The sequence below is a fragment of the Oncorhynchus mykiss genome, chromosome 18 (assembly GCF_057628025.1).
Source record: "Oncorhynchus mykiss isolate SJ-2025 chromosome 18, ASM5762802v1, whole genome shotgun sequence".
Lineage (NCBI taxonomy): Eukaryota > Metazoa > Chordata > Actinopteri > Salmoniformes > Salmonidae > Oncorhynchus > Oncorhynchus mykiss.
In genome coordinates this window covers 36,368,188-36,382,274 of record NC_143039.1, presented here as the reverse complement: position 1 = coordinate 36,382,274, position 14,087 = coordinate 36,368,188, and the positions used below count along the sequence as shown (strand labels likewise).

General features: G+C 42.5%; 1 protein-coding gene and 1 long non-coding RNA gene across 9 annotated transcripts in view; one reads left to right on the top strand and one right to left on the bottom strand.

The window, feature by feature from the left end:
* Positions 1 to 287: 287 nt before the first annotated feature.
* LOC110495972 (uncharacterized) lies at positions 288 to 2,788 on the bottom strand. Its single transcript, XR_002469497.3, has 2 exons — positions 2,626 to 2,788; positions 288 to 986 (listed from the first exon to the last, which is right to left on the bottom strand). It is a non-coding gene; the product is annotated as an uncharacterized LOC110495972 (long non-coding RNA).
* A 1,383-nt stretch (positions 2,789 to 4,171) lies between these two features.
* LOC110495970 (amyloid-beta A4 protein) overlaps positions 4,172 to 14,087 on the top strand; it is a 40,160-nt gene continuing 30,244 nt past the window's right edge. For 6 of the 8 annotated variants that reach the window (XM_090208330.1, XM_090208329.1, XM_090208328.1 and 3 more), the window contains exon 1: positions 4,179 to 4,392. In XM_090208330.1, coding sequence (XP_090064456.1) covers positions 4,333 to 4,392 — 60 coding nt within the window. In that variant the 5' untranslated portion in view covers positions 4,179 to 4,332. Of the gene's footprint in view, positions 4,393 to 14,087 lie in introns of all 8 variants that reach the window. The other 2 variants (XM_036952473.2, XM_036952477.2) reach the window with 2 other exon arrangements.

Below are 14,087 nucleotides of genomic sequence, written 5' to 3'. Positions count from 1 at the left end.
CCACTTGTACGAAGTTGTATAAACCCTAAAGATAACTTTTTTAAAGACATATGTCCTTGTTTCATGGTAGGTAGCCAACCCCTAACTTTTCTCAGATTTCTCTCAGAGGAGATAATGAACAATCGATTAAATTGGATAACAAGGCAATGTACACAGCTAGTCACCAAATGTAGGCTATGCTACCATTTGGTTACCATCTGCCTTTCATAGGCCTGGAAATGTAATAGGTTCCAGGGTTGGTCTGGGTTGAGCAGGGAGAGTGAAGCAGAGGCAGACAACAAACAGGACAGATTTCAAGATTTATTTTCAGAAGACATGGTTTTGTTTCTGTAATCAAGTTTCAACACATTCTCAACTCGTTTTCACAATTCACTTAGAATGCTTCATTTCATTATACCCTTTTTCTCTTTGAGAAAGGACATGAGTATGCAATTGGAGTTCTCCTTTGGGCAAACTCCCAAAATGACACACATGCAATATTATGTTTCACACACCGGTTAGCAAAAGCACTTTTTTAAATAAACCCCCCATATTTACTCAAAACAAACAAAGTCCCCTTGAACATAAAGGTCTCCAATTCCTTCTAGCTAGCAGCTCTCCCACATGGTGTCCTAGGGCAGCCAGGGCCATTCTTGTTGTCGTCTCCATCCACTGTTTCCTCTCTCCTTGTAGACCTGGGACATCAGGTGGCCCCATCTTGGTCGCTTCAGCCCCATCGCTCACCCACTTTGAGTGGACCATTCCATCCAGCTCTCTGCGGGCCCCCATGGCAGTGTTATCCTGTCCTCTTAGCTGGAACTTCCCCCTCAGCTTCATCAGACCACACACATCCTTCAGCCATGTCCACAGAGCTGCTCAGTCTTCACTTATACGGCACCTTAACACGCCAGGCCAGTTAGGTCGCACAAAGTCTCATAGACCAGCAGGGGTGGCTTCCTCTTCTGCCCCAGCTGCGCCCAGACCACCAATGGGAGAGACTGTAGAACCTGAGAGGACACAGAAACACAAGACCGTAAAAGGAAAACAAAACTGGCCCCTGCTCCACAACTGCCCATTCAATGGCCCAGACCCTGCACTTGTTAAGCCAAGTGTCAGAAGGTAGAAAAGTGACAGGTTTTATAGGGACTGGGTTGAGCAAGCAGAGTGAAGCAGAGGCAAACAACTAACAGGACAGTTCTCAACATTTATTTTCATATGTCTTGGTTATCAAGTCACTGTTTCAGTAATCAAGTTAACGTTCAAATAACATTTTCACAATTCAGTTAGAACGCTTAATTTCCATATACCATTTCCTCTTTACTTTTAACTTAATAACCATGCTACTTAAAATCATTAGAAAAACATACAAACTAAACCAAAGAAACAAAGTGGTGAAGCAGCCAGAAGGTAGGTGGCCAAATTTTCTCAAAAACTTAGTCATAAAGCACTAAGTCCATTTTCCATGTGCTCTCAAACATGTCAGCCTTAAATGGGAACTGCAACTGCTGATTTGGCCTCTTTTTTTGGCTTGCTCCTCAAGAAATGCTGGCAGCCATGATAGAAACCAAACGTGAGTTGACTTGGGGATGTGGTTTGACACACCCATCAGTCAGAACCTTGCCTGCAGCCTTTCCCCCCCACTCAGTCACAACAAACAAATCTCCTGCATGTTGAGTTCTACAGGCAGATGTATGGTGAGATTCCAGAGGAAGCTTTGAGCTTAATTAAATCCACTTTGAAGAAGTTCAGCTAAGTGTGATTGAAATTTAAAGGCAATGTTCCCGCTTTAGCGGAAACTGTGTTTATGATTAACGCTGCATATGTCGGCTCAATCAATTTTGCTCTCAAGTGGCACAGCGATCTAAGGCACTGCATCTCAGTGCCAGAGGCATCACTACAGACCCTGGTTCGATTCCAGGCTGTATCACAACTGACCGTGATTGGGAGTCCCATAGGGCGGCGGACATTTGCCCAGCGTCATCCGGGTTAGGGTTTGGCCGGGGTAGGCCGTCATTGTAAATTGCCTTGCCGAGTTGAATAAAGTTAAATTGTTTATTTTGTTTAAGTCTGGCACCCAACTATGTACTTTGTCTAACAGAAAAACAGGGTCAACGATTGTCATCATCCCTCAATAATAAATATAGCTAGAGAAATAACAATCTAATTTGGAAGCTAATTCTATGCTTTACAGATTAAGACTGACTGGCTCTAGATTGGTTTAGATTTAGGCCGGTGACATCGTTACACTATGCAACCAACTGTGACATGGCCATGGGTTTGTTTCAGTTTGTTGCTGCCAGTTAGTTAGTACAGTGTTGTAGAAAGTCAGACACGAGTTAGCTATTAACACGATAGCTGCATCCAATATGTATTTGTGTCCTAGTAGGCTGGACAATAGAACGAGTTAAAACTCACCCAAGGTTTAAAAATGGCCAAAGAACTGGTTGAGCTGCAACACCAGCGCGAGGCCATAGCAAATTAATTTAAACGAACCATCGCTGATCCTCTACTGACTGGAGTGATCCTTAGAATTTCATTTTCCCTAAATGGCACCAAAAAATGTCTACCTTTTTATTTTACAACTACAATCTGTTTTTAGGATTAAACTGAAAAATAATAACTTGTGTAGAAAGTAAACATCCTCACCTTTATGGTGCCAAGTGTGCTTATGTCCGCATAACAAAGAGGTAGAGAAAAAAAAGGCAATTTCTGACTATTTCTAATCTAGCGATCGATGACAGCAGAGTACGCTGCATGCTGCGCGACGCTGTACGCTGTATGTCATTAGAAGGAGGTGATTTTCCTGATTAAAATGGTGTCTGACTTAAAAAAATCTAAATATACACATTGTGAGATACTTGGTGAAATTATTCTTATTTCTTATTATTCTTATTTCTTATTTCCCCAAAACAATGGCAGTCAGAAAGTTCTAAGAGCAGTCTTTTTAATATAATTAACTAAATGTATGGTGTTTTTGGTTTGTCAGTTTCATTGTTTATTGTTATGCTATAAATGGTTATTTAATGTTTTTAACTGATAAAATGAACTACAGCATTTTATATTTTGTCATTTTTAGTAATTACGACATTAGTAAGGATATACACATTCTGTATTACTGCAATTAATAAATTATTCCAATAGATGGCAGCATAAAGACAATTAATTACATTTTAGAAAATTAGTTATCTCCCTGGATACACCACTCCCACACACAGGAAAACTCCCGCACACGTTTTTTCTGTACCTTTCCACACTGTTAAAGCAAGATGAAGGACTGAAAAAGCATTTAACAGATTACTGTGAATTAATATAATGATCAGGGGTGTAACGTTGGTTTTAGAAGTGGGGGGATATCCAGTTGAAGTGGAGTGTTTATCCAGTTTATCCAAACAACCTACCCTACCGATTATAAAACTGGGGGGTGGGGGCAAAAATGCAATTTCAGAATGTGGTGGAAGAAGTAAGAAGAAGAGACAGGTTTGGGCCAATGGGATGTTTGGGTTAATGGGATGATCTCCTTATGTGTGGTTCCCCAATGTGAGGCATGAAGCATGGAGGAGGAGGTGTGATGGTGTGGGGGTGCTTTGCTGGTGACACCGTCTGTGATTTATTTAGTGTTCAAGGCACACTGAACCAGCATTGCTACCACAGTTTTCTGCAGCGGTACGCCATCCCACCTGGTTTGCGCTTAGTGGAACATTAATTTGTTTATCAACAGGACAATGACCCAACACACCTCCAGGCTGTGTAAGGGCTATTTGACCAAGAAGGAGAGTGATGGAGTGCTGCATCAGATGCCCTGTCCTCCACAATCACCCAACCCCAACCCGATTGAGATGGTTTGGGATGAGTTGGACCACTGAGTGAAGGAAAAGCAGCCAACAAGTGCTCAGCACTTGGAACTCCTTCAAGACTGTTGGAAAAGCAGTCCAGGTGAAGCTGGTTGAGAGATTGCCAAGAGTGTGCAAAGCTGTCATCAAGGCAAAGGGTGGCTACTTTGAAGAATCTCAAATCTCAAATATATTTAGATTTGTTTAACACTGATTACTACATGATTCCATATGTGTAATTTAGTTTTGTTGACTTCACTATTATTCCTTAATGTGGAAAATAGTACAAATAAAGAAAAACCCTTGAGTGAGTAGGTGTCCAAACTTTTGACTGGTACTGTTTAGAATTAAGCCCCCCCCCCCCCGGTCAGGTGACCTGGCACTCCAGCAGCTGTGCAGCCTCAGTATCGTTCTCCATTAAACCAACACAGTCAGCCGCACAGCAACGGAGACGAGCTCTGAATAAATACCGACGGTACATAGAATAAACCATACATAGGACGCGTTGTGACAATAATACGCCATGGGGGACCGTATGGCTTTGTTGCTGCTGGTTATTGCGACCACGGCGCTAGCAGTTGAGGTAAGAAACCGGGGGAAGAAAGACAGGACAAGGCTGAGCTCCATGCTTATTCTTCTCCTCTTCCGCTGCTATTGATGGAGGGAGCAGCCGGGTGATTCCAACCCATGGGGGCTAATTACGCATGAATAGAACAAAATGAAATCAGACATTCAGCAAGGCTGTGAACATATTCCACGCATGAATACATGTTGGACAGCTTTTTATCTCATTTAGTCTGACTCGAAATGATAGAAGAATAGCCCGTGTTCAGGTCCCTTGTTCTTTTTGCTCAGTGCTGTTATAAACGACCCTGTCATTGCTTGAATTGACATCTAGTTTTATAGCCTTTGGATAAGTTTTACTTTTAATAATTCAAGATGAGAAATCATTACATTTATTTTACACAGAAAGTAAGACCTGATGAAGCTTTCCAATCTGTAGGCTACGGCTGAGATTCCTGTTTAGCCTAATGTAAACGAACGTGATTTGTTTCTGTGCATAATTGCACTTCAACACATCCTAGTCCAAACAGGTTTCTGTAGTGGCAATATTGGTTATTGTATCCGGAGCTTATGGGTAATGTGAACACCATGTTGTAGACACTTGTGTAGTATTTGGTTCGAATATATTTTTGAGGTGGTGGGCGTGAAAATAAACATCTAACGTTATAGTGGGTTATTCCTTCCCTTAGATTACGCTTTCTGTAGCCTAAAGACATACGTTACTCCCAAAAAAAGAGCCAAAGAGTAGACCTATGACTCATTCATTCTGCACATTGCGTCCTTGGATAAGGGTAAAATCGCCTGTTTTCCCTATGTCAACCTGTTTCATGTAAATTCGAGAATAAAGATAATGTTGTGAGACAGAAGTAAGATGGCGGCGGTGCACTGCAGCATTCCATGAACACAGGCAGAGATTTTGCACATAATCACTGATCATCCGTCTCTCTCAGGCGACATGCCATGTCGGTGTGAATTTGGCCTTGTAAAGAGAGCGACCACAATTGTTCTCCTAAGACAGTCTTACAGTGTTACACAAACGTTACACTGCAATTGCGGCTGACTTGCTACATTTGGTGTGTCTCAGTGTGGGAACTGCGGTTTGAATTTTAACAGATTATTTTAGGCAGTAGCGGATATACTTGATGTGGGTGATCCTTGTAACAGGTCGATGCGGGTTTGTGGGCTAACTAGGCTAGCCACACAATAAGCATTACTCTTCACACACCTCAAGTTCAAGATGTCAATGTCACTCAGGTTTTACTAGGCCTTTTCACCTCCAGACAGTTTACATAGCTAGTTGTATGTATTACCCATAGTGTTTCTGACTTTAAGTATCAATTATTCTTAATCTTAGTTCACTATAGCCAAAGGGTGTTGGTGATATTTAAACATATTAAGATACTTTAAATCAATTAAATGCCAAATAGGCTATGAAGTTGATGTTCAAACCTCCCAATACAGAAGTAAACAGTTAGTTTGTTTTTCCCTTATTGTGGGTTGTCAATAGTTTACAATTAATTTCATGATTTTTTGGGGGGGGAAAGAAAGCTGACTTAGGTTATAATGCTTTATTGCTTGGTATACACATGTATAAGCCACACATTGAACAGTCTAAGGACCCAGAGGGCAGGGCTCTCTTGTTAATCCGACCTCTATACAGACTGGAGTGTACGGTGTGGGAGCTGAATTCCAGTTTTCCATCCTTGAAAAAATTGGTCGAAGAGCAACCCAGGCAGTCTGTCAATGCACTGCAGTCATTCAAGCCCAAAGCAGCACAGCCTCACGCCCATTAGCGTACATTATAACCATTGTCTCCCTTTGGCATCCACTGCTCATGTTGCAGCTTCGTCCAACCATCCATTTAAATCGCCAGTTTCCAATAGCGCTTTAAAGGGACAATTAGCTCTATGTTGCAGTCTCTACAATTCCTACCCTAGTAATGGTTAGTTGTTGGGTGCCAATCATTGTCTCTGTTTTGGGATGTTTCTCATGCCATGCCAACCATCCTCCATCTTAAGCCCCTTTTTATGTTTTGGAGGCGGTGCCTCTTTCTGCCTGCCAGACAGAAATTCCTGGCTCTTTATGGCGTTGTCATGTTACGTTTGTTATGTTATGGGGCTGTTGTGTTCTCCCCACGTTGGGATGTTCCTCCCCTTTCAGGATTTGTTGTATTTTGGACCCTCTATCTCCCATGTAGCCACACTGGACATCCTCACCTTTAAGTAATGTGTTCGTCTGAAACGGTCATGTCACCTATCCCTTTAATGGCATGGAAGGTTTTCAAGGGAGCTGATCTCAGTGAAAACACCTGGCATGGTGGTGTAAGACCGGCTTTGTGCTCTGTAACCTGGCCTTTCAGATAGCATCCGTGGCTGGTTATCTCTTTCTGGCTATCCCTGGGCCGTGTTCAGTTGGCATGAAATGGAGTGAAACAGGGAGTGACTACCTGTACTTGTGCAATAAGAGATGTTGTTTTAACGTTGCAAAACATTTTGCGACGGTGTGCCCTAATGTACACAGCCCTGAAGAGCTTCACAGACCACATTTAGAGGCTCTCACAACATCAGGATGGGCTCGAATGAGAAGCGACTCAAGCCCCACTCTTCACAATCCCTCATCTATACAGATCAGTGGCTCTGTGCAGGTGCTGTTCCATTCCAATGCTCCCCAATGAAACCTGGATTAGTTATCAGGGACCCCACCTCCAACCAGGAGAGAATGGGTGTGTTCCAGGTTGTCTTTTTGCAGTCACGCTGCACATCTCATCATAATAAAGTAGCTCCTGAATCGTTAAACACTTCTCCAGGCTTTGTGAGTTCTGATCATCTGCAATAATGACGACCTGGATGACCTGGAACGCGCCCTATAGCCTTGCTGCTATGGCAACCCCACCGCTGCCCTGTACAGGCCAGTGGATCACGTCTTAACTGTCAGTGTCACCGTCATGGCCGCCGCGTGACGGAAGTGGCCCGCGTTGTGTGTGTGACCTTCACGTCCGCACATACAAACCTGGAACTTGATAATCTGATTGAGCGACCAAGCGCAGTCAAAGAGCCTGGTGGAAACTAATCAAGCTGTGATGGTTGTTCGTGGTGATATCTGTTTTCAGGGGGCTGACTCACTGTGGCTTATAGATTGAGTCCCAAATGGCACCCTATTCCTTATGTCGCCTTACCAATAGGGCTCTGGCCAAAAGTAGCGCGCTACATAAAGAGTACAGTGCCATTTGGGACGTGGACATAGTCCACCGTTAACTTATAGCCGCAGAGAGTAAGAGCGAGATGGAGAGAAAAAATAGGTAGGGCAGAAAGGTCAATAATGATGTACATCGATGAATGGGACAGTGAATCTGTGTGACCCGTTGATTGAGCACATGTGGATATATTAATTAATAATACATCCGATGGCAAAATGCTCCTGATATACACGCAGACAGTTAAATACACACATGCACGCTCGCTCTACACAACAACTCCAATACACAATCACACACAGCAGCATGTGTCTTAGGAATTATGCTGCACACTTGTCCCTCTGACTACAAAATGGCCACTTCTTCTTCAGTCAGCCTCCTTTATACTTGATTGATTTGTCCTACTTGACCAAATGTCTCCCAAAGTAATCAAATAAATACTCTAAAACATGTATTTTCTGAATTTCAAATCGACCCCTAGCCCCTACCGTGTACAGGCTACACACCTAGACACTCCTGTAGATCTGACTGTTTCTGAAAGAATTTGGTAGGTATTGGTAATAGCTTACTTTTACCTTAATTCAGCCTGGGTGTAAATATCCCCACATTGATTCCATCGTTCTAACCATCCAATCCTCTCAGATCGACAGGAGTGGATAGGGAGTAGGGGGCTATTCCTTCCCTCATCAATTATCCCTCCTTCTCCCATGTTGTTGGGTCTGTTTTTGAAATGATTGAGCTACCCTCCCTGCCCACCTCCTCTCCTCCCTCCTTATCCCCCTCTTCACTCCTTCTCCTGTGTTTTGGTGGCGGCAGTGCCCTCCCCGGGTCACCTGGCACCCATGCTATAGTTAGAGCGCCGCGTCCCAGAGATACTCCTGTCTGCTCTCTCATTGCTTTCTTCCTTTCATTCCTTCCTTTTTTTTCACTGCTTTTTTCTTCAGAACGAGCAGACCTAAGTCTTTCCTTGTTCAATATCTGCTCTTGCTCCCATTCCTCCCTTTCATTCCCACCTGATTTCTCTTTTTACTGCCTTTTTCTCCAAGACAGGCCAACGCTTCCCTCGCTCAACCCTGGACAGTGTCCCTCTGTACATTGGCCTTATGTATATTTATTGCTACATGTACTGTGAAGGGAGTTATTATATGCGTATCACTTTACAACAGTTTCAGTCAACTATGACCTGACATTTGCAGAATCGAATCAGTGCCGGTCTAAATGTTGATTTGAGCTTCGATTTAATGCGGCTTCGAAAATTGCTTTGTTGATTATAGTCTGCTGTTTTAAAATATCTAATATCTCGAAAAGGTCCTCTTTGTTTCATGAACTAAATTACTTAGCTGAACTGTGAGTAGCATTGTGTGTGTGTGGCGTCAAGAAGGAGTGGGATATTCTTGGCTGTGCCCTGCTATTCCCACTTCCTGTTTCCTTGTCCCAACCATTATCTGGGATGGGTTTCCTGTATTTGTTTGACGCATGAGGAGACATATAGCCTACTGTGTGCATGACAGTAATGGAACATGGGTGTGTGTGTACATTTACATTTGTGTGTGCGGGCGTATTTGTCTCGCACTTGATTTGTTTTGTGTGTGTATCTCTCCCGTGTGTGTGGGTGTGCATTTTAATTTTACTTGATTAATTTGTGTGTGTTTGTTCAGTGCCCCACTAAGATATGTGGGTATGCTGCTGACCCCATGCATTACCTTAATTCTCAGTATGGGGAGCTAGTTCTTGGAAACATGTTAACATATATCATAGTCTCATACATTGAGACTTCACATAGTAGACTTGTTCCATTGTGGCTCAGTTGGTAGAGCACTTGCCCTAGGCTTGGGCGGTATCCAGAATGTTATACCTTCATTCCGACACTGAACACAACAAACCCCTCGGATACTCTTTAATCTGAAGGTTAGCAATACTAACAAGTACATGTCAAATCCCATAGAGATCGCATTGCAAACATTTTGTACAGTTTCTGACCTAAACTAAGCAAGTGACTCAAAAATGCTACTCACAGTTTGCTGCACGCATAAAACAACTATTAGCCAGCAAGGTCTCTTGATCCAAAATTGGTTTCTCTGCTGTTACCAAGCCTCCCGAGTGGGGCAGTGGTCTAAGGCACTGCATCTCAGTGCTAGAGGCGTCACTACAGACCCTGGTTTGATCCTGGGCTGTAAAACAACCGGCTATGATGGGGAGTCCCATTTGGCCTAGCGTCATCCGGGTTAGGGTATGGTTTGGCCAGGGTAGGCCCTCATTGTAAATAAGAATTTGTTCTTAACTGACTTGCCTAGTTAAATTAAAAAAGTGAATTCTTGATTTTGGAAGAAGCTAACCACTTACAGTACCTAGATAGCTAACTAGCTACTAAATCAGCCAAGCAAATGCATAACTGCAAAGCATTTAGCACATTTTTAGACAGTTGACATTGTTATAAGATATTTAGTTATGAATTGCATACTGTAATTAGATCACCTGGCATATGCTGCGCAAAAAGTGAGTGATTCAAAAGGCAGAATCTTGTCATTGTGTGCTTGTAAACAAACACCAGGTGACACGTGACTGGGGACCACAGTAAGATTCATAATAATGTGACTGGTGAAATGAAGAACGCAAAACACTTTTATTTATTTTTTATAGTAACTTCTATTGCCAACTATGAAAATAGCTTACATAAAGCCAACAAATGAAAACATTGCAGCCTGCAGGTAGAAAATGTATTCTGACCAAAATAAATATCCTATAAATCACATTGGCGACACATGGCCTGTCTGGAACGAAACTTGTAACATTGTATCAACTATTAACTTGGTCTGGCAGAAGCTTGACTTGCAACATTGTATACAATATTCTGGTCCTTCAGTTTCCCACACCAGTGAGCTCAGGACAGACACAGATGTAGGCTATTTGGCAAGGGTTAAGAAGCCGTGCTTGACTTGGGCAGGAGCTCATTGGAGCTGAGTACCGACACATCAACATTTCTAATGCTTGAGCTCCTGTTCCTCTTGTAGAATATTAGCTCAAAAGTATTGTGGAGCCCTTGCACCTAAATATAAAGAGTAAATATTCCTCTGTGGAGATGGGAGAACCTTCCAGAAGGACAACCATCTCTGCAGCACTCCACTAATCAGGCCTTTATGGCCAGACAGAAGCCACTCCTCAATAAGATGCACATGACAGCCCACTTGCAGTTTGCTAAAAGGCACCTAAATACACTCAGACCATGGGGAAACAAGATTCTCTGGTCTGATGAAACCAACATTGAACTCTTTAGCCTGAATCCCAAGCGTCACATTTGGAGGAAACCTGGCACCGTCGCTACAGTGAAGCAGCATCATACTGTGTGGATGTTTTTCAGCGGCAGGGACTGGGAGACTAGTCAGGGTCGAGGGGAAAAATTAACAGAGTGAAGTACAGAGAACCTTGATGAAAACCTGCTCAGGACCTCAGACTAGGGCGAAGGTTCACCTTCCAACAGGACAACGACCCTAAGTACACAGCCAAAACAATGTAGCAGTGGCTTTGGGACAAGTCTCTGAATGTCCTTGAGTGGCCTAGCCAAAGCCCGGACATGAACTTGATCTAACATCTCTGGAGAGACCTGAAAATAGCTGTTCAGCAATTCTCCCCATCCAACCTGACAGAGCTTGAGAGGATCTGCAGAGAAGAATGGGAGAAACTCCCCAAATACAGGTATGTCAAGCTTGTAGCGTCATACCCAAGAAGACTCCATGGTGTAATCGCTGCCAAAGGTGCTTCAACAAAGTACTGAGTAAAGGGTCTGAATACTTATGTAAATGTGATATTTTATAAATTTGCATTATGGGGTAGTGTGTGTTGATTGATTGGGGGGGGGGACAATTTAATTCATTTTAGAATAAAGCTGTAGCGTAACAAAATGTGGAAAAAGTCAAGGGGTCTGAATACTTTCCGAAGACAGATTTAAATCCTTAAACTCACTTGGACTACACACCCTCTCTACCGAATAGCAGGCAGGGAAGCAAAATAGGGTTTGCTTTGCAACGCTTGCAGTTAGCTACTGATTCTTTCCAAACCATTCATTGTTGAATTTGCTAGATCCAAGTTTTTGTGTAATGTTTATGACCATTGGCTGATAAGCACCGATATGTTTTTATCTATAATTTCTCTTCATTTGACAGGGATTGAAAATAATTTGACAGTAGATTGTCGATGTGATTCATGACTGCTTGCTAGCTAAGATTTTGAAACTTTTTAATGTTGACATGATCAGTCCAAACAAAGCTATGTTAGATATAATGTGATTTGTTGTAATTTTGTCTGTGGCATTCTTGAGCCTTCTTGGATGGGCACTTTTACTCTAAATCTATGGCAGCACCCAAGGGTCTTGAACTGCTTAGCTTTCCCTGTAGATTCTGAAAAAATGGAGACAGGATGCACCTGAACTCAATTTTGAGTCTCATAACAAAGGGTCTGAATACGTATTTACATAAGATATTTCTGTTTTGTATTTGCAAAAAATGTCTAATAACCTGTTTTCGCTTTGTGATTATGGGGTATTCTGTGTAGATTGTTACAGCCTTGTTCTAAAATTGATTAAATAGCAAAGTGTGGAAAGGGTCAAGGTGTCTGATTACTTTCTGAATGCACTGTGTATAAATACACACGCATTTATGCAATACCAGTCAAAAGTCTGGACACATCTACTCATTCATGGGTTTTTCTTACATTTTTATATGAAAAAACACATGGAATCATGTAGCTTTGCACACTCTTGGCATTCTCTCAACCAGCTTCACCTGGAATGCTTTTCCAACAGTCATTCATATGTGGAGTTCCCACATATGCCCACTTGTTGGCTGCTTTTTCTTCACTCTGCGGTCCAACTCATCCCAAACCATTTCAATTGGGTTGAGGTCGGGTGATTGTGGAGGCCGGGACATCTGATGCAGCACTCCATCACTCTCCTTCTTGGAAATGGCAGTTGGAACCAGAAATCTCAAATTTAGACTCATCAGACCAAAGGACATGTTTCCACTGGTCTAATGTCCATTGCTTGTGCTTCTTGGCCCAAGCAAGTCTCTTATTATTGCTGTCCTTTAGTAGTGGTTTCTTTGCAGCAATTTGACCACAAAGGCCTGATGTCAATCAGTCTCCTCTGAACAGTTGATGTTGAGATGTCTGTTACTTGAACTCTGTGAAGCATTTATTTGTGCTGCAATTTCTGAGGCTGGTAACTCTAATGAACTTATCCTCTGCAGTGAAGGTAATTCTGGGTCTTTCCTGTGGCTGCCCACATGAGAGCCAGTTCCATCATAGCGCTTGATGTTTTTTTTTTTTTTTTTGTTCTTAATGTTCTTAACTGACTTTCCTAGTTAAATAAAAAATACAGTAAAAGTAAGAAAGTATTCAGACTCCTGACTTTTTCCAGATTTTGTTACGTTACAGCCAGTCTTATTGCTTCCCGATGAGATTGTCGACTGTCGTCATAGGGACACAGTAGCACATCTCGACCAGATGGGAATAGACGTCATCGTCATGGCGATGGCCACGGCAACCAGTCTTCCGTTCCCGGGTGCAGGGTGTAATTGGAATGTTGGCAGGCAGGGCGTGAGGGAAACGAGGGGCTGTCTGCCCTCTAATCACTGTAACACACTCCCACACCCAACCCACCCGAGGATCCGGTCCCAGAGACTAGCAGATAGTATTACACAAACACACACGAACACACTCCAAAGACCAAGCACATGTACCATTCATTATACACTCCTGCATGGAGTCGCTCTCACTCACGAACACACACACACACACACACACTGATAGAGTTCAAAGATGAGCTCAGGCCAGGGGTTTAAGTCACAGCAGGCTCTGCTTGGTAAGTGATTAGTGAATGTGTGTGTACGTGTGCTTGCCTGTTCACGTTTCTCTGTGTCAATGTGCCGGCTGTCATTCGGTCACCTCTCTAGCCTTATCTCATTATCTTATCTAATAAAGTCGTGACTGATTTCCTTCCTAACTAGTTTCCCATGGCGTCCAACCGGTATTCCAAACGGAATAAGGCTCTGTCCTCCGGGGCAGTGGTGGAAAAAGTCCTAAATTGTCATACTTGAGTAAAAGTAAAGATAACTTCATAGAAAATGACTCGACTAAAAGTGAGTCAACCAGTAAAATACTACTTGAGTAAAAGTATCTGGTTTTTGATGTACTTAAGTATAGTGGTGGAAAAAGTACTCCAATTGTCAGATTAAAGTAAAAAGTAAATGCTATTCATCAAATTCCTTATATAATACAAACCAGATGGCACAATTTACATTTTTTTCCTTTTGATTTAAGGACAGCCAGGGGCACACTGGCTGTCTTCCAGGGCACATTCAGACACAATTTACATACGCAATATTTGTGTTTAGCGTCCAACAGATCAGAGGCAGTAGAGATGATAGGTGTGTGAATTGGACCATATTGTTGTCCTACCTGAGCATTCAAAATGTAAAAAGTTATTTTGGATGTCAGGGAAAATATATGGGAGTAAAAAGTGAATTTTT